This window comes from Pectinophora gossypiella, chromosome 19, assembly GCF_024362695.1.
Source record: "Pectinophora gossypiella chromosome 19, ilPecGoss1.1, whole genome shotgun sequence".
In the NCBI taxonomy this organism is placed as follows: domain Eukaryota; kingdom Metazoa; phylum Arthropoda; class Insecta; order Lepidoptera; family Gelechiidae; genus Pectinophora; species Pectinophora gossypiella.
The window spans coordinates 6,156,320-6,181,685 of NC_065422.1; the positions used below are offsets into that span (position 1 = coordinate 6,156,320).

At 37.4% G+C, this 25,366-nt stretch overlaps 2 protein-coding genes across 2 annotated transcripts in view; one reads left to right on the top strand and one right to left on the bottom strand.

Moving 5' to 3' along the window:
* LOC126375580 (uncharacterized) overlaps positions 1–3,657 on the bottom strand; it is a 47,466-nt gene extending 43,809 nt beyond the window's left edge. The window contains exons 1-2 of the mRNA XM_050022581.1: positions 3,558–3,657; positions 201–642 (exon numbers count right to left, since the gene is read on the bottom strand). Coding sequence (XP_049878538.1) covers positions 201–642; positions 3,558–3,560 — 445 coding nt within the window. The 5' untranslated portion in view covers positions 3,561–3,657. The remainder of the gene's footprint in view (positions 1–200; positions 643–3,557) is intronic.
* A 20,541-nt stretch (positions 3,658–24,198) lies between these two features.
* Positions 24,199–25,366, top strand: part of LOC126375587 (uncharacterized) — a 36,768-nt gene continuing 35,600 nt past the window's right edge. Inside the window, exon 1 of the mRNA XM_050022588.1 lies at positions 24,199–24,360. Coding sequence (XP_049878545.1) covers positions 24,358–24,360 — 3 coding nt within the window. The 5' untranslated portion in view covers positions 24,199–24,357. The remainder of the gene's footprint in view (positions 24,361–25,366) is intronic.

Here is a 25,366-nt window from a genome sequence, read left to right on the forward strand (position 1 = left end):
AAGATAAAGAAGTAAGTACAAGTAGGTAATGTCTGTTCGACTTCTCCGTCTACACGTTAAATAAATGTGATATACTGACTGTAGTTTCGACAAACCAGGTTAAATAGACTCATTGTTTAAAGAACAATTAGCCAAATTGCATGTACCATTTCAAACGAGTACTACTTTAGTAAATAGTAGGTAGTATAAAATGGACTCACCTGTTATTCTCTTCTGCGTCTTATTAGTCTCTGGACTGGATATTTTGTTGTCTTGAGTAGGCGTTATGGGCTTCGGGGTGGTTATCGTGATGGGTGATCGTCTTAACGCTGCAGGCACTGTCGACGCTGGTACCAACTGCCAGGCGAACCTCTGCGCTCCAGGCAAGGGCTTCTCATTCGCGAAATCGAAGCCCCATCGTTGGCTGTCGAGCTCCAGTTGCCTCGCCAACTCTCTCTCCACGAATCGCCTGTTTTCTTCTCTGTCAGTACATCCGAAGAGGTTTCTCCTGACGCCGTCGAGAGCAGTGACGCCGCGCACGCGCAGCGACCGGGTGTCCAGCACCGTGGTCGCCGGCGCCCGCACACTCAGAGCAGACATCTCTCCTAGTCCTCCACCCAACACTCGCACGCACTTCTCAGACAGCATCCGTGACGCCTTCACCTAACGCAGACAATGATCCTAATCAGTTCTAAAACACAGATAGATAGTGTACTAATACGCGGAGAATAGTCTGGTCCATCACGCACTGATCACAATATTAATTTTGATAGTGTTTAGCGAACGTAAACAAGTCGTAATGACGCGACGCGACGCGGAATGACGTAGTACGTCCACACGCTATGGAATCGTTCACCGACTGCGGCGCCTGCGCGGTTGGTGGCGGCGAGGCGGAGAATCACGCGGCGCTATGCAAGCGACTGAGTGAGGTTCCGCTTCTCGACGCTCGGTGGCGTTGCCAACGCGTGCGTGACTCAGTATGGCCACAGTCACTTTCAAACTTCCTTCTTTTTATTATAAGCTTTTTTATATATTTTTAGGTTTTTATTTAACATAAATTTCTAGCAAAATAATCTATTTTTGTTATGAACGAGTGATTTGTTATCTAGAAATTATTTTCTATCAATAGTTTATTATGATAAGAGCTAAACATTGTAAAACGCGACAGTGCTGCTGCAGAAAAATTTACAACTATATTACGAACTAAAATGTATTGCCATTGATGAAAAGAAAATAACTAGCTAATTAAATAAATGTTAGCACGCTTTTCACTCATTAAATACATTTTTGGAATTAAGTAAATGATTTCATCCATTTAAAACAATAAATGTAAAAAATCTCATGTCTTATGAATATGAAAATTAATATGTACCTATTATGAGTGCCTATTTCCTAATAAGAATAATTTATGTTAATGAGGGACTTTCCAAAACTATGGTAAATGACGCTGTTGTGACAGATTTGTCTTCGTTTAACCTTCTAATTACATGGATGCATTTTTTTTTCTTTATTTTTGGGTACAAATTATGACATTTGTTATTACACCCAGGCGCAACACATCTTTAACCCATTATTATTCTGATCAAAAAAAAGAGAAGTAATATAGGTAGGTGCTTCGGAAGGCACGTTATGCCGTTGGTCCCGGCTGCATTAGCAGTCGTTAATAACCACCAATCCGCACTGGGCCCGCGTAGTGGTTTAAGGCCCGATCTCCCTATCCATCCATCCATAGGGAAGGCCCGTGCCCCAGTAGTGGGGACGTTAATGGGCTGGCGATGAATATAGGTAGCAACATAATTCTATTCCATATCTGAGCCAAATATCCAACAAGAATTATTTTTATGTAAGCCTCTGCCATTACATTATATTTTCGAGCAATGAGAAAAAAGGTAATTAATTATCACGTTAAATCTGTGCAACGCCATCTATATTGGTTTTGGGGAACGTAGCCTAGAAATTCCCTTATTACATCATCTGTAAGGTGATAGTTAGCGCTGAGTAATGATATAAACGTATTTAAGTATTTATTTATTTTCATTCAGTGAAGCGAACTATTCGGTTACGCGGTACGTCTATGGTAAATTCTCTAAATAATAATTATAGTTCTATCTATTCCTACATCATGATTTTTATTATGTTAAAACATATTATATGTATACTGGGTGTTAGTGACATCGTAACGAATACTGAGGGGGTTGATTCAGACCATGATTCTGAGTTAAAATCAAGTGGAATTTTCCGTCGCAAAATTCATGTTTTTTTTTAGTTTTTTTAAATTATTTTCAATTCTATACTTTTGCGATGGAAAATTCCACTTGATATTAACTCAGAATAATCAGATGAATCATCCCTCTCAGTATTCGTTACGATGACACTTACACCCCGTACAAGTACATACGGTAGCCATATAAGTAGGTATGGGTGTTAGTGACACCGTAACGAATACTGAGGGGGATGGTTCAGACCATGATTCGGAGTTGATATCAAGTGGAATTTCGTGTCAAAAAATTCATGAAATTTTTTCTTTTCTTTTTAATTATTTTCCAATCCATACTTTTGCGACGGAAATTTCTACTTGATATCAACTCAGAATCATGGCCTGAATCACCCCTCAAAGTATTCGTTACGATGTCACTAACACCCTGTATGTTATGTTATGACCTCAATCTCACGTGATGGCAAGTAAAGATGAGGCCTTAGGTGGTACACGTATACCTAATAAAGGCTTATACACTCTAGTTTTTATTAAGATTCCAATTGGTTCATGGTAGTGGTTCCCTGAAATATGTTACAATTAATATCAATTGTAATGATGTGCGACCGATGCCGAATATTCGGTGCATCTTTATTAATAAATAATAGTCTATCAGTATTGTAAATCTAAATTAAATATTAGCGTAGCTATAGGAACAGATGTATAGATAATTCTTTCCTTTCTTTGTCTTTTTATTTAATAAGTTTATTTTAGTTAGTTTTTAGTTTATGTATATTTTTATATTATTTCGTTGCGGACCAAAAGTGCCGATAGTAACAAAAGTGTCAAATAATCCAATTCGAAAAAATATTTTTTTTATTTAATTACCCGAATTTGCGGGAAAATAAATAAGTTGTTATGGCAACACTGGTGGACAGACTTGTTTACGAAGAACGAAGACGTGTCTAGTTACGTGTGCATGCTTCAAAAGATATTGTCAGAACTATTGACATCTCGCTCGCTCTAGAACAAAAATGCTTAACATTCGAAAAGGAGAGAAGATGCCTTAATAGCACACATAACATCGCCGCCATTTTGCCCAAACGCGACTGACTAGATTCGAGTTGGGACTTTGAGATCAATTATTATTTTGAAGAATGTAATTATCTAGCACAAAGTTAACTCTTTGTTTTAATGAAATGCGTTTTTTTGCATATATTTTTGTTTTTTTTATAAGTCCGCCAATACGTTGCTTGGTTTCGTTCACGATAAAAAATATTAAATTAAGAGTTTGTTGGGATATGTCGCGATACTTAAACATTAAAGATGGTTAAAATATGTTAAAATTTAGATAAAAATACGTAAGTTATATTTGAACACTTACCATTGACTTTTTCTGTAATATTTTCACGGAAAATCGGCAAATTACCGTCGGGGTTCACTGCACTGCCGTACTAATTTTCAAGATATGACAATGACGCTGTGGCGAGAGCGCGGGACCGCCGCTCATTGGAGGAAAATGGCGGCCTATCATGCTATTGGTCGAACAGATTTTGGGCGCCAAATTTCGGTTGGTCGAGGCGATGGATGGCGGGAAATACACAAAACACTTTCCGGTGCGCGAGAGTTTTGTTACGGGAAAACTCTTTGATGTGTTCCGTTTCCGTTTGTTTACAAAGTGGCATTATTGCTACTTCTTTTTCTGCGTTTACAAATTTTATTTATTACACCCAGAGACTTCAGTATGGGTCGGTAGTTTGTTTACAATATAATGCACTTTTTACTTGCGTTTATTTTTTGTAATCAAATTGATGTTGTTTTTATTCAAAATTAGTTGTTACGATTTAAAAATATTTGTATATAACATACTAAAGGGTTTAAACAGTTGTTACTAAGTAAATAAAATTGTAGTTTGCAGTAATAAGTTGCGGCCTTGAAATTATCAACATTGTACTTACAACTATTTTTATTTTAATCTACATTACGACGGCGGAACGGGGAAGTTGGAATAATTTGCTAATTATTTCAGTATAACCATTATTTTTTATCTTAAATGAAAAAATATAAGTTACATGGAACGTTGTTGGTGACATATTGACCTATTTATAACGGAAATCTGTGTGGGTTTGGTTGCGCTTGCGACGACAAAAAATGTTTCCGTTTCATGCAGATGTTTTGTGGATTTGTGACGTTTTTCAAGTAGTGTGGTAATAATCCATTTTCGTTGCAGGTGTTTTAAATAGATGTGCTTTTAGAAAGTTGGTAGGGCTGTGTGGTTGTGTCAGATTTACGATAACCTACATACCAAGGGCTGAGAATGTGTATGTGTAGGTACATTTACTTTTATGATTAGGTAGTTAATTTCTTATACAGGGTGTTAGCAATATCGTAACGAAAACTTTGAGGGATGATTCAGACCATGATTCTGAGTTGACATTAACAACGGAAAATTCCATTTGATATTAACTCAGAATCACGGTCTGAATCTTCCCCTCCAGTATTCGTTACGATGTCACTAACACCCTGTATGAGGCATTTTGTTTGCCGTGGAGGTCTATAAAATATTTCTGGCTTAATAATACCTATACAGTTTAACAGTGAAAAATAATTGATACACATTGAGGTGGACGTGTCCCTTCTATTGTACTATTACACTACATTACATTTAATATAAGTACCTACCTATCACCATTTCGGGTGTGCCCTCAGCGCTCCCCATTTCTCCGGCCAAGTTGGCATTAACCCATTTGCGGCAAATCTAGAAGTCACGTCAAAAAAAAAGTTACAATTACAGGAAATTGAGCGCGAATTTACGTTCTCACTCAATTTACGTTCGTAAATGATAAAAAAAACATATTTTATTCTAAATTGAAACATTATGCACTCATGAATGTAAGGATGTTTCGCGAACCGATTAAATTAATTGTTCTTGACTTCAATTCCTTTTTTAAGATATTATTTGTATATTACGGTTTTATTTATTTTTTGTGTTAGTGGTTATGATCGATGTGAACCATATTTCGGGTAACACTTCGCCCCGATGGTTTTTGTCCCACAAAAACCACACAGCCACCTGGCAACCGCGAAGTCAACGCATTTCCGATTTCCTTTCTAGATGGGATAAAAACAACCGTTATGTTTAAATACGTTATGTTATGTGAAATAACACAAAAATTAAATTAAAAGCAACGCAATGGCATCATTCTTCGAAGCAAGCAGTGTCTTCACTGGTCCAGTCTCCCCTAGTGGTCGCGGCTTCCGAATACATCCCGCTCAGGGACGGTACTGAAAAGTATCGGCGTCCGAAGGACGTAATATAATATAGAGGCGGCCAATAAGCTCGCGACACCAAACACTTCAGAACCCCGATACTGATCCCGCCGGCGTGGTCGACGATTTCCCTCATTCAGCGCTTATCGCTATCGACCCACTAGGGTCCATTAATTCTTTCAAATATTCTTCCTCTCAGACGACGCCCTGAGCCGACGTTCGCGCCCAACCGGGCCTGTTGTCTTAAATTTTGTACCAGGCGAGAGCCTTCAGCGCTCCCCATTTGTCCGGCCAAGTAGTTAATGCCATCTGCGGCAAATCTAAAATAAGTCACGTCAAAAAAAAAACTGATTCAGTCCTCAGCATTCTCCATTTGACCGGCCAAGTAGTGAAATCAACTAATATTCAAACAAATGCCAGTAAACGATCACCGATTCATATCCGCAGTAAAAAGTGGTTCAATCTAGCGTCGTAGCGATCATTTGGTCCTGACAGGTCGTTCGTGTCGTGTTAACAGCGAGTCCGTGCCAAATGTGCGTGAAATTGCTATGGTGGGCAGACAAGAATAAAATACATAGATATACATACAGTTACAGACAGACAGAAATCCTTATAACGAACGAAAAAATACGAACTAACCTCCCGTCCCCTTGTTAAAAGGCCACATCGAAGAAATTCGTCTAAAAGCAATATTGCTATTCGACATTCGTTTGCATTGCGCACTTACTTTTATATGCGCAAATGTCAAATTGCAATATCGCATTTTTAGATGAATTACCGAAGTAATCGAAAAAATAAAATAATAATGAATAAAGTAGTAATTTTATCGAAATGTGGCCTTTTTATGTGGCCCCTCAACATCATTTTAGAGGGAAGTAGGTATTTACTTCTTTGACCCAATTTTAGCGGAAATGGACAAAAAATGTGGCGTAACCAAAATAGCACAAAGCTGTTTTGTCGAGTTTTTGTACCTACTATTATACCTACGTGTTAAGTGATTAACGGCACATTTGAGTAGGTACTTAGGTTATATGTTTATTATTGTGTAGCTTACCTACTTATTGTTGTACTTACTTACTGTGTAGATACTTATTAAGTAAATTTCAGATGGGTATTTACCTACCTGTTTGTGTTATCTTTCTTATAAGCAATTTTACCTTTTTATTGTTGGTCCTTTCGATTTTATGCTATTCGATAAAGTAAGCTTGTATAAAAGATTTTATGCACTGTATTTTATAGCACTTATCCTGTATGTAATTTTATTACAGCCAATTAGTATCTGAATGAAGGCACGTCATCATCATCTCCATGTCCATTATCCTGTTTTTCACAGGGTCCGCTTACCTAACTTGAAGATTTGACAGGTCCGGTTTTTACAGAAGCGACTGCCTGTCTGACCTTCCAACCCGCGAAGGGAAATCCATCCCAATACAGGTTAGGTCACATACCTCCGAAAATGCATTTCTCGGGAATGTGGCTTTCCTCACGATGTTATGATCTAAACATGAATACGAAAACAAATTCGATAATCATTAGTTTAGGCCTGTGCTGGATTCGAACCTGCGACCTCAAAGTGAGACAAGTGTTCTACCGACTTCTACCAACTGGGCTACCACGGCTCCGGCACGGGAATAAGGCACGTCATAAAATGTAATTTAAGTGAAATGGGTCACTCGTAAACCATTCATATTATTATACAGCTTTCCATAAGATGTCGTAAAGAATTTTCTCTACACCTGTACGTAAGGACTATTTGCGGCCGAGCATTCTCGGGATGATCGATTTCACCGAAAAAAGGGTAGGACTCGGGAATATTACGCCTTTAAAACACTATTAGCCTCGGACAAATGCCAGCTGATGAGACACCTGCGATTTGTTAATGTTTAAAATGCCATGTAACTCTGATCGTGGCCTTTTAATTGCTTTTATGTCGGTCCAAGTGTTCTGCATGTCTTCTTCTTTCGTGTCGATGACTAGTCACATTCTAAATAGATCTAGGTACATTTTGTGCGTGATTACTTCGAATCATATACGAACGGCAACTATCCGCTCCCCACAGCGGCTGAGCTAGGTTTACCTCACCCCCCTCGGACATAGTTTAGTCTTCAATCGTAAGTCGTCAGGTCACACGCACAGATGCGCGTGTACGATAACGCAATGTGTAGTGTCTGTGTAAAACGAGGTGTTTTGTTTGATGTGTCCGGGGTGTGCTTTGAGTGTTGAATGTTACTTATCACCCCGATTATATTCCGTACATGTTACGAGAAAACACCTTCCAACTACATTTTTGTTAAAATCATAGGATCGACAACATAACTTTGCCGCGTTATGTTGTGACAAGTAGCCCGCCAACATAGTACCTAGAGTCCATTATCTCGGAGGGCATCACTTGCTTAGACGTTTCTTACAAGTGGTTTGAAACCTCTAGTAAGTCTAGTTTATTATATAAGCAAAAGAAAGAAGAAATCACAGTTAGGGATACGCTAGTCTATGATATTTATTTTGTGTAAATTTTCTTTGTATTCTAAAACAATTATAAAGAGTATACAAACAAACAAGAAGAAAGTTTTTTATCACGTTTTGACGAGTTTCAATCATCTATACAATTGATTTGTGCCTGGTTAATGACAAAAGGCAGGATCGCCCCCTATTAAATAGGACTTTAGCTGGCCAGGAGCCTACCCTTTCGAGTTTACAAACGTGATGCTATGTGATGTTATTCGTTTTCACCTTGATTTTGTCTTGCTCGTTCCAAATGGGCTTTTCGTCCGCGTCAGAGGTAAGTGGAGCAACAATGTGACGTGTAATGAGGAGCAGTGACGTGGTCACGGCGCACGAGTTGACAGGTGCCAATCTTGTGCGTGCGCGCATTCACACGGGGACATTGCTTCATACAATACAATGAATTTTTTTTCACTATTTGGCGGGAACCAAGAGTCAACGAAATCGATGAGCATACTTATATGAAGACAGAATTGATGAGGAGAGTCTGAGGATCGCAGCAAGTGGAAATCAGCTGTTTCTGCCTACAGAAGAACTGGTGTGAACTTTTGTATTCCAAACTATTATTACCAAAGAATCTAGCTATCTACAAGAACAATCTTCAATTGCGCAATTTTTATTTGCACAAGAACACTAGTGTATGCAAGTTTTCGGCTTCCTACATGCAGCGTTTTAACCGTCTTGGATTGAAGGAGCATCCGAAGTTTGACATACAATCATAGATACACACAGAAAGTATACTTAGTTACAACAAACAAACACTTAACATAGCGTGCATAGGGGTAGGCAGAGAGGTATATTAGTAGGTATTTATACCTACTATTAATATACACCCACCCCTCGCACGCTGTTTAAGTCTCATGTACGGTCACCAGCATTAATAATATGTATATACTTCGGTACCATGTCACATTAACTTTTTTGAGAAATTGAACTGTAAGTCTCACTAAATGTCAAATATGTTAGTGCGACAGAGTCCTCAAGTGGGAACATTATATCGCTCATAACTGTACGAGCCTATTGCCATTAACCGGGCACAAATCCTGGAAACCACGTGATATCTATGATTCAAACGTGAACTCAAACAAAACATAATAAAGTCGAATTCAGTGGTTTGGAGTTCGAGCCGGGATTCGGGATTATATTTAGTTACCTATTGGCCCCGATTCATGCAGACACCTCCGAATTGTATTTTAAGTTATACCCGTCATTATCTTATTCGCCGAAAAGGAAAGGGACGGATGATTAACAACTGTTAATTTTAAAATGAAAGAATAACTCGGGCGAATAAAATAGGCATCTCGCTTATACGCAATCCGTTTGACGTGTGCTTAATTCTGTCGGGTTATTGGCCAATATAAAATTTTGGAAGGGTTCTTTTTTTAATTTCTGCCTGAAATTGTGTGTTCCATTAAGAAAATGACAGGTATAACTTAAACTTAGATGGTGTGTACCGGAATTAGCACCATTATTTTATAAAGATAATAAAGTAATATTGCATAATAGGTTACTTATATTCTATTTTCAACTAGACAATTTCGTCAACAATATTTTTCCACTATAAATGCTTCGTAGTTGCTTGCTTTAGTAGTAATAAAAATAGACGGCTGCTATAATGAAACTTTCGTCCCGTGTGTCCGGCCCTTCACAAATCAGTGCACGCATGCACTCCTGCGCAGTGATTGCGGGATGCCAACCATTACGGGCCCCAACCGTCGTACACCTCCCCCACAATCCACTCGTGCGCATTCCAATGCTGCATTCCTTCTAGAACATTCTTACCAAGTCTTTGTCCAATAAGCAATGGATGTAGAATCCAGGGATGTTACGGTTGAAAAACTTCAGAAAAGGTGTTTATAGTTTGCGGTGATTTTTGCGGCGAAATTGACAGCACATTCTTTAAGATATAATATTGTGAAAGAAGCCTATATATATAGTTTAAATTGCAGGTTGTAAAGTATCTAGTTCGCGAGTGAGGGCTTTGATCATAAGTATTGCTGTGATGAGTGAAGCTAAACCTCTCTCTCTCTCTGTTTTTACCTAAGCATTTTTTATTTTACCCTCATCATATATGATATTATATAACCAAGATCATCATATATGATATTTAATCAAGAATTACGCCATGTCCGACGTCACATAATATATGTATTACGTTTGACGTTTAGAAAAATATCTCATTTGACTAGCCTATTTTTACTTTTTATTTGAAATCTAAGGAAAATTTGTTAATTTATTTACTAAAGTACAACCACATCACATAGGTACTTATATTATAACATTTTTTATATAATGCGTCACGGTATTTTAACTCATAATAACAATTATTACGGCGTACCTAACATTCACAATTAAAAGGTTAGTAGGTATTTTAAAGTAAAAATAAAATTTAGAATGAGCTTAATATTTAAAACATAAAATGTAATTGGGTAGTTTCCTACGTCAAAGATAAATTATGATTACAAGGTAGATCTGAAGGTGACAAAAAACGTTTTCCTTTTTCTATTTAACCTATTTATGAATTTTTATAAAGAAAAATATAATAATAAGTCCGACATTTTGTCACATTATTCTATGACGTCACTTTTTCAGACAAATTCCATAGTAATTTCGTGTTTTGCCATTTAGTAATAAGTAACTGATTTCACTAGTTGGAAACTATCCTATTACGTTTATGACTATATATAAGTAATACTCTTTAGACATCTGTTTGATTCAATCAGGCTTGATTCAATCCAGGATTTTTCCTATGTACTTGTTTAGAGAGTCATGGTCATGAAATGTACGTCAAAAATATAATTTTCAAGTTCGTATCGTAAGGAGTTATGGAAACTCATAATAATATAAATTATTAAGTAGGTAAGAAAAATAACGCGGCATTGAATATATGGAATGTAATAAAGATTTAATATTGAAACAACGCTGTTTTGAAAATGAAACAATTTTATATAAGTCATCAAAATAAATTGACTTTACTTGGTATGGCAATATAACCGCATGGTCATATTGCATTTTAATTCAATTCAATTCAAATTATTGCAGAGAATAGAATTTCATAGTTGTTAGTAACCAATATGACTTATCAGACACTACTATAGTAAGTACTAAAATTGATATAATATAATGTCGCTCACGGTGTCAACTGGCGTATCTCATTGTTCACTACTTTTCTGGTGAGCCAAAAATCCATTTTTTCTGTCGGTTTCTGATCGTTTTTTGAATTTACCGTAAAAAATAAAACACGTCACACACCGTCATGAAACTTGAATGTAATTTTCCCAAATACATTGACTATAAATGAGATATATAAAGAAAGAAAGAAACGTTTATTATAAAGGGACACCACAGCAACAAATATAAAACAAACAACAAATATACAATAAAAACACGGAGTAACACATAACTTACAATCAAACACATAATAAAAAATAAAAAAACAACAACATACACAAGAAACACAAACAATCGAGTGTATGGACTGGTCAACGATGGTGGTGGTGTCCTTTATAAAAGGGCCTCACTCAGCATAAGCCGCGTGATTATAATATAAAGACTGCCTGATCCCTTTAGATTACTGAAAAAAAAAATGATCATATTATGATGAACGGTTGATCAGTTCTAACCTAACCTAACCTAACCATTTTAGTGGTTCATCGTGATAGGATAAAACGCAATCCTGTTGGATTTCATTTTACACCATATACAGTTCTACATATCCATGGAGGGCTTCGGATCATACTGGAGTAAATTTATATGTGTAATTAGTAGTACTTAAATAGTGTAGTGTACAAATCAACCAAAAGAGCAACAAAACGTTGATACTGCGACCTCATTACAGGCGGAAACATCGTCCAAAGCGCACGCGCAGCCTAATCTACGTCGTGATATGATAATGAACTGTCCACGGGCGCATTACACACAATTATTGTCAAATTACACGAATCATCATGTCAACGATGATTCGAAAATTTATGGAAAAACTAATGAGCAATTTTAATGTCTACTTAGTGGCTTTATGGGACATAATAATGGTTCTGACGGGCATAACTTTATTTTCTTTAGTTTGACATCTCTAAAATAATATCATAATGGCCCCGATTCCTGCAGACACCTCCTAATTTTACTTTAATTTATACCTGTCATTTTCTTATCCGCCTAAATGGAAAGGGACGGATGATCGACCAGCTCTTAATTTTAGGAAGAATTAGTAAATGAATGAATAACCCGGGCGAATCAAAAAGGTATCTCGCTGGTATGCAAACCGTTTGACGTGTGTTGTCAACTTAATTCTGTCGGGTTATTGGCCAATGGAAAATTTTTAGACGGTTGTTTTAGATTTATGCTTAAAATTGACGTGTGTTCCGTAAATTTTATGCTTGTCGATTACCCGTCCCTTTCCTTTTCGGCGGATAAGAAAATGACAGATATAACTTAAAATAAAATTAGATGGTATTTACAGGAATTAGCACCAATGCCGCACTTCACTTACGATGAGTGTCAAACACAAATAAAATAATGGAGCTTATTCCTGTAGACACCATCTAAGTTCATTTTAAGTTAGAACGGTTCTCTATTTTTACGCATATTTTTTTATGTAATAATTTACCATGGCATAATGTTACTTGTCCTATTATTAGTTACGCATAGTATTAATTTGTCATAACTTTTTAAGCATAATTTTGTAACTCATAACTACCATAAGCATAATAATAATGACAATAATGACATATAAGCATAAGTATTATAAGCATAAAAACTATACTCCGAATAAGAAAAGTTTTGGCACAACTTTGAACATTTCCGAAACTTACTTTTTCCTTGGCTGCATTTGGTTCATGATTCTGACTTTTTATATTTTTTGAGTCTATTTCATGCTGTTGGTCATCATTCAGTATACTTTCCGTGTGTAAGATAAACATGCTGGCGGCATAGGGGTGGCCCAAGGGCCACCCCCGCCGCACCCCAACCTACTGTTATGCCTTGTAAAAATTATGACAAAACACTATTATTGTAAAAAAAGAATTATGCATACCTATTTATATGCGAATCAAATTTATACCAACAAATATTAGTCCAAAAATAAGTTATACCTATTTATTATGGGAAAGTACTATTATGCATAAAAACGTTATGCGAATAGGGTTATGATAATTAAAATTATGACAAAACCATTTATGCATTTTAAGAGAATCCCAGTTAGAACCTGTTATTTTCTTATCCGTCGAAAAGGAAAGGGACGGATGAATGACAACTGTTAATTTTAAAATGAAAGAATAAATTAGGCAAATACCTATTTTTATTCGCCCAGGTTATTATAGAGCGATATCGCTCAAATAAAATCCGTTTGACGTGTGCTGTCAGCTTAATTCCGTCAGATTATTGGCCAATATAAAATTTTGGAAGGGATTTTTTTTTAATTTCTGCCTAAAATTATGTATTCCATAGATTTTATGGCTGTCGATTAGCTAACGCTTTCCTTTTCAACGGATAACAATCACAGGAATTACCATCAATACAGTTTTTATTTCAATGAATATAGACGATATACCTACGATCTTTTACATAATCTACGTATATAACAGACAATTTCCCATGTAATCTTGCGATACCTTTACTATGTGAGTAAGTTTAGCACAATGGGTTTCTTTCTTAAAGAACTCTTGAATGAAACCCATCTAAGGTCCCTCTCGGAGGGTTGATCACATTGTGCTGGTTCTAGAAGTGTGAAATAAGGAAGGGTCATGTTTAGAATACGGACATGGAGAGGAATTGAATAGGCTATTCTATTTTGTTTTGGTTTAAGAGATATCAAGTATTCGTTATCGTAAGTAAATATTTATACTTTTTGTGCTGATTATAAAGATTATAGATTACAATTGTTTGCCTATCACAATACGTTTGTAGTATCTACCTTAATGTATAACAAGTATATTGTTAACAATAACCCCTCCTTTTGGCTTTGCCGTAGTCGGGTAGAAATCCATCCTGCAATTACAAAATTGAGTAGTTTTGCAAGTAAAATGGGTAGTAGGTACAGACAGGGTCACAGCTGTGAAACTTAATTACTATACAATATATTATAATATTGAAATCATATAGATATTTTAAATATTTACATAGCAAACAAAATAGAATGCCTATTTACTACTCCAAAAAAATAAAATAAGCCGACTCAGTAGATTTCTGTCTGCGTAAACCGGAGTAGCCCTCCCAAAATTTTGAACTTAGAACACGATCTCAATAGAATACGACACAAAGATGTCGACAAAGAAATCTTGCACGTGTGTCCAAAACTAAACACGTGGTCCCAGGGCATTGACCTCAATGACAAAAAAATAAAAACAATATGGATTCATTATTTCGCCTGATTGAATCCAAAACAGAAGGGATGCATTTTGGGAGTGCAACGGATGGTTTAGATATCTTTTGTTTTTATGCAGCTGCAATCGAATCAGGAGGTGAATGGTCAAAATGCAACGGATGGGAAAATTTATCAAAGGATGGTTTTGTTTATATCGATTTAGTTCCGCATTTTGAGGGGCCATAAAATACGAATAAGTACTCGTATATCCTCTCATCACTAATTTAAGAGCAACGCTCTTGTCGGTGTAGCATTCTCCATGCTACTCTTTTAGGGAAAAATAGGGCAGTAGTTTCCCTCTTGCCTTTCGCCCCGCAGTACTCTGGCTTACATGAGTGGGATGGCGCCCAGTGTAGTATATTCCAAAGCTGTACAAGGATTACTGTCCTCTGCCTCTGAATAGCACTGGAAGCAACTGCTGCCCTCTGGTAGGTTTCAGGTTACAGTCCCTGTGACTTACCCTTTCCGCCCTGCATTGCCGTACCGATGACAATAAATAATAATGTATGGATATTTTTTTTTCAATGGTCAGTCCTGAATTTATTTATAAGTAACAGTATAACATATAATATCTTCTTAATAAATAGTCTTTAATCAATTTAATAAACATAACAGTCAAAACAAAAATACACATTATATAAAATAGACAATAACAATCTACTATATAGTATTGGCCCAAAACATGGCAACAAGTATGGTGCTATCTGCAGCGCTCATCAGGGGTGTTAAGAACGTCACATCGAAGCAATTCATCTAAGAAAGCAATATTGCAATTTGACATTTGCGCATATAAAAGTAAGTGAGCAATGCAATTGAATGTCAAATAGCAATACTGCTTTCTTAGATGAATTTCTTCGATGTAGCCATTTTAGTGATTTTTCAATATTGATAACGCTTTACAATAGCTTTCATGCGCGGTACGAGTTAGATCTGTCAAAGAGCACAGTGTTGTGACCTTCATTAGCATAATGATGTATCAGTTGAGATTAACATTAGGTATTGTAAAGATGACAACAGAAATAAGTGTGCATGTCATCATCATCATCAGCCCATTAACGTCCCCACTACTGGGGTACGGGCCTTCCCTATGGATAGACAGGGAGATCGGGCCTTAAACCATCACCCGGGCCCAGCGCGGATTGATGGTTCTTAACGACTGCTATTGCAGCCGGGACCAACGGCTTAACGTGCTTTCCGAAGCAAACGAAGAAAACTTGTTTTTTGTGGTCACCCATCCTAGCAATCGCAAGCCGAGCGCGTTTACCGCTGCGCCACCGAGCTCCTGTTCATGTACCTTACCATTAATTAATTAATAAATGAAGTTTTGTTCTATTGTAACTAAGTAAGACAAATAACATAAGCTTACAACTATATCCCGATTGGTTGCTCAGAGGTACATCCATCGCAAGATGAACAAAGTACCCACACCTCACCGAGCTTTCTATTAGACCAGTTAAAGTAGTAAGTAAGTAGGTTCATAAAATAATTTTGAACTGGTGTTTTAAATAGTTTACGTAGCAACATTACATATTGGTAGATAACTTCTCACCAAGTTGTATAATATCACATAACATCCTGATACTGAACTTTTTAATTAATTTTAAATAGTCTTTACAATGCATAACAGCTACCTACTTGTATTCGTCTACCAAAACCATTGTTCTGTCTACGAAGGAAAGTTATTAATGATACTTTCCTATATTTTTGATGTCAGTTTATCATAATATTAAATGCTCATTATAATTACATGAAAACAAGTAGTTTCTCTACAAGGTGGACTAATTAACTGCCAAGACAGGTGTGGCCGCACATGCCCAATTCTTTAACTTCATAAGCAATTACATTATCGTAATTAGGTTACACATATTTTAACTTCACAGTTGGTATTAAAGTATTTTCTGGTTACGTAACAAGTGAAGCTGGTTGTGTATAATATATTCGATATTTATGTACTGCCTAATAACACGTACTTATGGGCGTAATGAAGCAGTTTGAACGTTCGGATCCATCCATTGTCCCTGACTAGAAAAGGCACAAATTACACCATGAAATTACGTTGTTCGGAATAGGCTACTTGTCAACCTAGTCAAATGAGATACTTTTTACGAAACGTCAAAACGGAAGTTTTCTTTGTAGTTTGTATGGAATACCATCCTGTGACGTCATCAATAAAAGCGCTCAAACGTCGTACTCATTGTTATTTAATTCGTAATTAAAATTCGAAAATAAGTTAAAAAGTAAAATTAGATTGTTTTTTGAACATCATAGACTGGCTTCTATTTGTAGATTGGCATTGTATAATTTATTTTTGACCCTGTAAAATACCCAATTACCTGTTATTTAATATAACATACATCGCAAGATAACTAACGTCTCAACGAGCTTTTTGTTAGAGAAACTTAATAGGAGGTGAGCCGTATCGCCGTCCGTAATGGTCGAGACAACTGGTTAGCATACTTAAATGAAAAATTCACTGGTCCAAGTCCGGTACCGGGATTCGACTGGCGCACAGTGGGCTGAAAATGAGGCTTCATAGACTTAGCGGCTCATGAAAATCAAGTATCAAATTATGGAAAACGAATCACGTCATCGTGTAGCTTTAACGAAAAATAAAGCTGATTTTCATGAGCCACTAAGTCTATGAAGCTTCATTTTCAGCCCACTGTGCGGCGCTCCCCTGTGTATCTAGCTAGACAGTTATAGTACAAGTATTATTAAAACCTAAGTAGATGTCCTCGCGTTATAAAATAAACAGTAATACTGCGTGTTTTCGTGTTTCCGAATAGAGCGAGACAGGGCATCGACCTTCAAATCCTGTGTTTATGTTTTGTTATATCCTCCAAGGAACTCGTTTGGAGGAGGAATTTGAAGAGGGATCTATTCTTAGTAGCATGAGTTGAGTATTTCAAGATCTAGGCGTGATTATACGTGGTTATGTTTATTTGTGTTTTGAGTTGTCAGTCTTTGGTTGACTAAGTTACCGGGTGAGATATTTTGTCGCTATTTGTCGGGCAAAGAAGTTAATTCCAAGTGCAGCAAATCTACAATAAGGCACGTCAAAAAAAGTTAACTAATAAAGTAATTTATTCGTTTAGTATTATTTATCGCCGGAACACGTAAACTCACGATTACCTTTATTCCAAAATTGGAATAATCACATCCAACCCCTAAGTACCCACACCTCACCTCTCGTTTCATCTTTTGCTGGACCATCGCAGACATGAAGTAATATTCGTAAACTCACTGTGGAGTAAAGTTATACTAATGTTATTTACTCCACACTTCAAAGATTTTTTAATTGAAAATAAAGCATAGGTACTGGTAATAGATATTACTAAATCATTACAACATTTACAACCATAACGCACTGGATATCGATTGCATCAAATCACCAATTTCGATGCGATTCATTCTTTAATTAAAACTGTCATTAACTTTATAAAGATCTCTTCGTAATTTTGAAACCTTCGAGCTATAACAAATCGGATTTCCTAATTGGTTAAATCCGAATTAAATCGGGATGACTCCGTGCGGAACCGTACGACGGAGGGATGGGTTCAAAATGTTCAAACCTGTGAGAATTTTACAACTGATGCACAGTAGGAGGTAATAGGTTTGAGGCCGGACCTCACAGAGTGAGTCCACGTTCAGATAAGATTGTGTTGAAAGGAATTTTGTATCACATTCCGTGAAGGGTACTTAGTGATGTGACTTGTATAAGTTTTAGTAGAATACACTTACTTATAGTAGTAGCGGAGGCATATTATACCTACCCCCTCTGTTTGACTGCGAGTGGGCTATGCGCAGCGGTGGGACGTATATAGGCTATGTATAAGTATTTAATTCTTGCGTATGCTTCGATCATAACATAACAAATACTTTACTGCACAAACAGGAAATACAAAACAAAAGAGAAATAGAAAGAGTACAATAGGCGGACTGATTGCTAAGTAGCAATCTTTCCCACGCAACCTTTAAGTATAGGAGATATTTAGTGTCGGTCATATTATAATTATCAAGTGATGTTTTGTGATGTACCCTTTATACAACACATTGTCATACGCTTACATTTTATTTCTTCTACACCTGCACCACTATGGTGTCATAGTGAGGTAAGGCCCTTTTATGGCCTTTTTTGGTCAGGGCATTCCTACAAGTTTGTTGTGCCTACCTATGTATGAAACGCAGTTGCATTGATAAGCGAACATTGACTTCAGGGATAAAGGTCATTGGGTTCTGTTATCAAATTATTTAAATTAATACACTTGTTTGCATTTTGTTTACAACGGGAATTTAACATTATTAATTTGTTTGAAAGGGAAAATAATATGTTAATATAATAATTAATACGATACTTCTTACTAAACGTAAAAACGAAAGCTTTCTTTGTTGTTTTCTTGGAAAAGCTGTTCTGTGACGTCATCAATAAAAGCAGTCAAATCTCGTACTCATTGTTACTTAATAAATAAAATTCGAAAATATGTCGAAAAGTAAAATGAGATTGATTTTTGATCATTATTAGACTAGCTTCTCTTTACAGATTAGCATTTTATATTTTATCTTTGATCTAGTCTAATATCCTATTGTGAAAATCGTCGCCTCATTAGTAGTGGAAGTCACATAAGCGCCTTTTCGACAAATGTAAATAATATGTAAGTATTTATTAGATCAATCTACTTGATAACTATAGTTATAATAGTTAGTTATAACAGCCTCCGTAACGGCCTCCGTGGTCCAGTGGTTGAGGTTGGGCTCACGATCCGGAGGCCCTGGGTTCGAATCCCGGTGGGGACATATCACAAAAATCACTTTGTGATCCCTAGTTTGGTTAGGACATTACAGGCTGATCACTTGATTGTCCGAAAGTAAGATGATTCGTGCTTCGGAAGGCACTTTAAGCTGTTGGTCCCGGTTACTACTCACTGATGTAAGTACGTAGTCGTTACATGAGTCATGTCAGGGGCCTATGGTGGCTCAATAGTAACCCTGCCACCAGGGTTGATGAGGTTAGTAATCCACCTCACAACCCACACGATAGAAGAATGTAAATATCTACGTTAAGTATATTTTCTTTTAGGATATGGATGGCGTTACTTAAGTAGACTTAAACCTACTTTTTTATTTAAGGGGCCATCATTTAAACGAGTGACATGGCATTCCCGACATTCTGTAACCTTTTGTGGTAGGTTTTGTATAGGCGGCGCTTGCGCAGCTCGCGTAGTATTGTTGTCGCCCGCACACCGTGACCGGGCAGACGGACAAGAGGTCGGTTGATCTGGGCCAGATTGTAAGTTCACTCCAGCTTTTTTTTTGAAGGTAAAAGCTATTGTTTACTTACTAAAGGGCATATCGTAGCAGTTCATCTTAAAAAGAAATGTTGCAACGGACATGCCGGAAAATGTTTAATTAATAATTTAGTCGAAAAGAAACAAAATGCCTAAACGATTGATGTATAATGGCGCTAATTCCAGTACAGTCATGAGCAATATAATGTACCCACTTTAGGACTCTGCCGCACTAACATATTTGACATTTAGTGAGACTTACAGTTCAATTTGTCAAAAAAGTTAATATGACATGGTACCAAAGTGTATACATATTAATGCCCCGATACCGACCCCGCCGGCGTGGTCGACGATTTCCCTCATTCAGCGCTTATCGCTATCGACCCATTAGGGTCGATTAATTCTTTCAAATATTTTTCCTCTCAGACGACGCCCTGAGCCGAGGTTCGCGCCCAACTGGGCACCCTCAGGCAGGCCTGTTGTCTTAAACGTTGTACCGGGTGAGAGCCTTCAGCGCTCCCCATTTGTCCGGCCAAGTAGTTAATGCCATCTGCGGCAAATCTACAATAAGTCACGTCAAAAAAAAAAACATTTTAATGCTCGTGACCGTACACACCTTCTAATTTTATTTTAAGTTATACCTGTCATTTACTTATCCGCCGAAAAGGAAAGGGACGGGTAGGTAATAGACAGGCATAGAGTTCATGGAACATACGTCAATTTTACGCAGAAATTTAAACAATACTCGGAATATTATACATTGGCCTATAATCCGACAGAATTTAAAGACGACAAAAGCCATTGACCTTATCGTACACGCGCATCTGTGTGTGTGACGGCTGGCGCCATATAATTGAAAACTAAAGTAAGACCGAGGGGGTGAGGAAAACCTAGCTCAGCCGCTGGGGGATGCGGAGAGTTGCCGTTCTTCAAGTAGTATTATTTCTTGTTCTATGTCCTAGTTTAATTATTAGGCGTTTATTTTTATTAATTAACGTAGGTAAGTACTTAATTTTACAAATGTTAGATGTACGGTCACGAGCATTAATATGTATACACTTTGGTACCATGTCACATTAACTTTTTGACAAATTGAACTGTAAGTCTCACTACGTATAAATGTCATATATGTTAGTGCAACAGAGTCTTAAAGTGGGTGCATTATATTGCTAATGACTGTACCTTACCTATAACTGTATCTCTCTTTGTCTTTGTATCTAATATAATAATATAAATACGTCTAGGTATAGTACTTAGACCTTACTTAAGTTACGCGTGGTATGTGGTCACATCGTCTAGTTGACCTTCCAGCTCAGTTATCCGATTATCTAGGGCATGGTTAGACAGTACATAAATATCTAGTTAGTACTTGTTTACTTCGGTATTAAAATACAGGGTGTACCAACACAAATACAGGGTGTAAACGGTCGGGGAAGTTTGGTACGCTGTCACCCATTCCCTGGTAGTTGCGGCTTCCGAGTACATTCCGCTTAGGGACGGTACTGAAAAGTATCGGCGTCCGAAGGACGTAATATACGATCCCGACGACCCGATCACTCTAGCCATAGAGGCAGCCAATCAGCTCGTGACACCAAACACTTCAGGTCCCCGATACCGACCCCGCCGGCGTGGTCGACGATTTCCCTCATTCAGCGCTTATCGCTATCGACCCACTAGGGTCGATTAATTCTTTCAAATATTTGTCCTCTCAGACGACGCCCTGAGCCGAGGTTCGCGCCCAACTGGGCACCCTCAGGCCTGTTGTCTTAAACGTTGTACCGGGTGAGAGCCTTCAGCGCTCCCCATTTGTCCGGCCAAGTAGTTAATGCCATCTGCGGCAAATCTACAATAAGTCACGTCAAAAAAAAAAAAATTAAAAAAAAAAAAAAAAAAAAAAGCTGTCACCAAACTATACTAAGAGGGATCAGCTCATGATTCTGAGTTCATATCAAGTGGACCGTCGCAATATTCATGAAAATTTTCGTTTCTTTTTAACAGTGTTCAGTTCCATACTTTTGCAATAAAATTCAATTGATATTAACTGAAAATCATGGTCTGTATTGTCCTTGAAAGTTTTCGTTACGGTGTCACTAAAATTAAGATAAGTACGTTAATTTGTTGCTATTGGTAGGATTTTTTTGTGAGTGACATTTGTATTTGTTTTGACAAACCGTGGTAGTCCACTAAAACGCTTGCCTTGCGTTGTGAAGTCGCAGCAATAGGTCGCAGGTTCGAATCCAGCACTGGCCAATAATTTTACGCATTTGTTTTCAAATTCATGGTCTACTCTGCATTGTATTTTCTAAGCCAAGCGTTGTAACGTGGGGCTGGCTTTCTATTCGGGTTGGAAGATCAGATGACGGTTCCACAAGAAGACAAGACAAGAAGAAGAAGAGACTGCTTAGCCGGTGCTTTTGGTCTGAGCTGAATACGTTTTGTAAGGTTTGCGGACGAGTGGAGTGCAAAGTTGAAGTAGGTATTTGCTCATATATTTGCTCATTAGGGAGTGGAATTCTTTGCCGTCTTCTGTTCTTCCGAACGCATATAACCCGGGTGCTTTCAACGCCAGAGTGAACAGGCATCTTCTGTGCGAGCTCCATCTTAGGCCTCGTCAATGCCTTCGGGCAAGTCTGGGGCCAAGAGCAAACCCATCAAAGGTAAAAAAAAGTATGTATAGCGCGCGTTTTGCACTCACTTGACTCTTCCAACCACTTTGTTCTATTCCATGGCTGTGCTCCCAGCAGTAACTGAAGCTGGGTTATAATCACACGAGTTGCCATAGAAGTACCGGCTAACACTTCTAGGTAAATGTCATCCGATAAGTCACATCAACATTATCAAGTGGAGCGGGCAATTGCAATTGATGATAAATGTGCTATAAATAAATATAAACAATAGGTGGATTCACACAGAAACCGCAGGCTTATCGTAATTACGAAGTAAACATTTCGAATGTTATTATTCATTTTGTTTACTTACTTATAGGTAGGCACATTATATAAGTTAGCAGTGTTTTATGTTTTCAAAAGATAACATAAACAGCCCATATACGTCCTACAAGCCTTCCGGACAACCGGAGGGGGTAGCGAGCATACTCCATCACGCTGCTCCATTGCGGGTTGGGGGAGGTGTTTATACGGCTAGTAGGTATATGCCCTCCGAAGCATGTTATCAACAGACGTTACAATATGTTTTACTACATTTTACAATTACCTAATTCTTTATTGCGTAGAAGGAACATACAAACAAACGTACAAAACGCAGTCGTATTATTCTTTTATTGTTATTGCGTATATGATTATTGTATTTTGCAACTTTAGTAAATGAGCGCCGCCTATTCAAAATTAGTCTTTTTATTACATATTTCATGATATTAACTACTTGGTTAGACAAATGGAGATCATCGACGTGGACCACGCCGGCTGGATGGGTCAGGGTCTTGAATTTATAATTGTTGTTGTTGGCCTCTGTGGTCCAGTGGTAGAGCGATGTGCTCACGATCCGGAGGTGCCGGGTTCGATTTCCGGTGGGGACAAACATAAAAATTAGTTTGTGATTGACCTAGTTCGGTTAGAACATTACAGGCTGATCACCTGATTGTCCAAAAATTAAGATGATCCGTGCTTCTGAAGGCACGTTAAGCCTTTGGTCCCGGTTACTACTTACTGATGTAAGCACGTAGTCGTTACATGAGTCATGTCGGGGGCCTATGGCGGGTCAATAATAACCCTGACACCAGGGTTGATGGGGTTGGTAATCGACCTCATAACCCACACGATAGAAGAAGATTGTTATCTATGGAAAGATTTATTACACCTACTTATTGATAATTTGGTTATCGTATAGATATTGTGTAACTGGTGCTACATAAGCGTAATCAATTTTATTGTTACCAAAGCATAATCTGCAAGAGCCCGCTAGGGTAAGACCATAGCACAACTATGGGTAAGACAGTAGTGCCAAAGGAGATTGCTAATTTTCCCGTCACACTACTATAGTGTCACGGGAAAGAAATATCTCCCATGACTCAACCCTAGGAAACATAGGGTACCTAGCGATCAAAAAGACGTATAATAAATATGGAAACCTGGATTTACTGACTTTTATTTGAATTTGTTTTTATACATAAACGATGCTGCCTCTATTTATTCAAGTGCATGACACATAAATAATAAAAACATACTTACTTATTCAGCTTTTGCCTTACCTATTTACGAGCCAAAGCCAAATTAGATAATAAGAAGAATGTGTTTTCCTTGTAACCTTTTAATTCCCTAATAATTTATAACTGTTTTATTGTTAACAACAGACAAAATAAGGGATAAAAATTTATCTATAAAATTAAAATTGTTTTAAATTTTAAGAATTGCGTTCCTGAAACTTATTAATTACGTCAAAACTTGTATTTTTCACTGAAGTGTTCAAAAGAGAACATAAAGGCGTAGACGGAAGGTGTAAAGTCACTTGATTTTCATTTGGAAAAGCAATATTTCTATAAGGAGTTTTATTTGAGTAATTATAAGGTTTCAAATGATTTGTTGTGTATAAGATTGAAAAATCAGCTGTTTCGAGGAGTGCATGCGCTCATCTGTCAGTATTGGCGCGAACGTAGCGCGCGCTGCTTGTAGGGCGCATGGGCGGCGAGGTGCACAGATTTCCCGCCATTTTAGTTTTCGTGTTCGAATTTTCGTTCGAAATTTTGTTTCTGTGATTTCGTTTTACTTTTACAATTGTATAAAAAAGTTTGGACCAAGAAGTTTGTTACAATGGTAAGTTATTTAAATATTACTGAACTCTTTAGTTATTGAAACAATTGAAAATGTATGTGGTGTGATGGAGTAAGTCAATGCTGTATTGATTGAAATTCAATAGTGATTGTTCCACTATGCGGTACAATAGATTTAGTTCGTTTATATTTTGTTTGAACATTATCACGTTAGAATAGATAAAGCGATATACGGTATCGATCGGTGCGATTGAGCAATATGTATGGCGAAATTAATAGAAAAACTTAAGCAAGTATTTAACGAAGTTATCACGTCCTGTACAACCTGTAAAGCAGTAGACAACTTGTAGTCGATGAGCTGGTAAGGTTACCTGTAAATTACCCTGACAGCTCATCACTTCTGTTTCAGGACATCAATAAAAAAAAAACCTAAGAGTCTAACGATATCGATTCTGCCTACGGGCTTTTTGGCGGGAACGTGAAAGACATGGCTGCTTTCTTCATTGAATAATCTAAAATTAATACGATGTGGTGTTTTGTGGTTAATGATCGCATTAAGTTAGTCGGAAAACATTCGCGATGAAAAAAAATTAGTCTGCCTACTTCAATTCATAAGAAAAATTACTGGTGTGAATTTTATATGTGTACTTATACCTAATAATGCAATCTGTTTACGTAATTGCACCGTTGACTTGACTATGCGTTTGTGCATTCGTAACTGCGCAGTTAGATAGCGTCACGATAAATACCAGAGCCGTCTATTGAAGGCCGGGAAATTGTTCCTTCATAATATATTTATAAATTATTTTCTTCTATTGTATTCTGGATGGCTGCAAGATGTCTGCAGAATCCTTGCTCTGTCTGTATGTATGGGTGTGGAACTCTTTGCCGTTTTCTGTATTTCCGAATGCAGATAACCCGGGTGCTTTAAGGCCAGAGTGAACGGGCACCTTCTGGGCGAGCTCCATCTTAGGCTTCGTCAATGCCTTCGGGTGAGTCTGGGGCCAAGAGCAAACCCATCAAAGGTAAAAAAATAAAAAATAAATGGT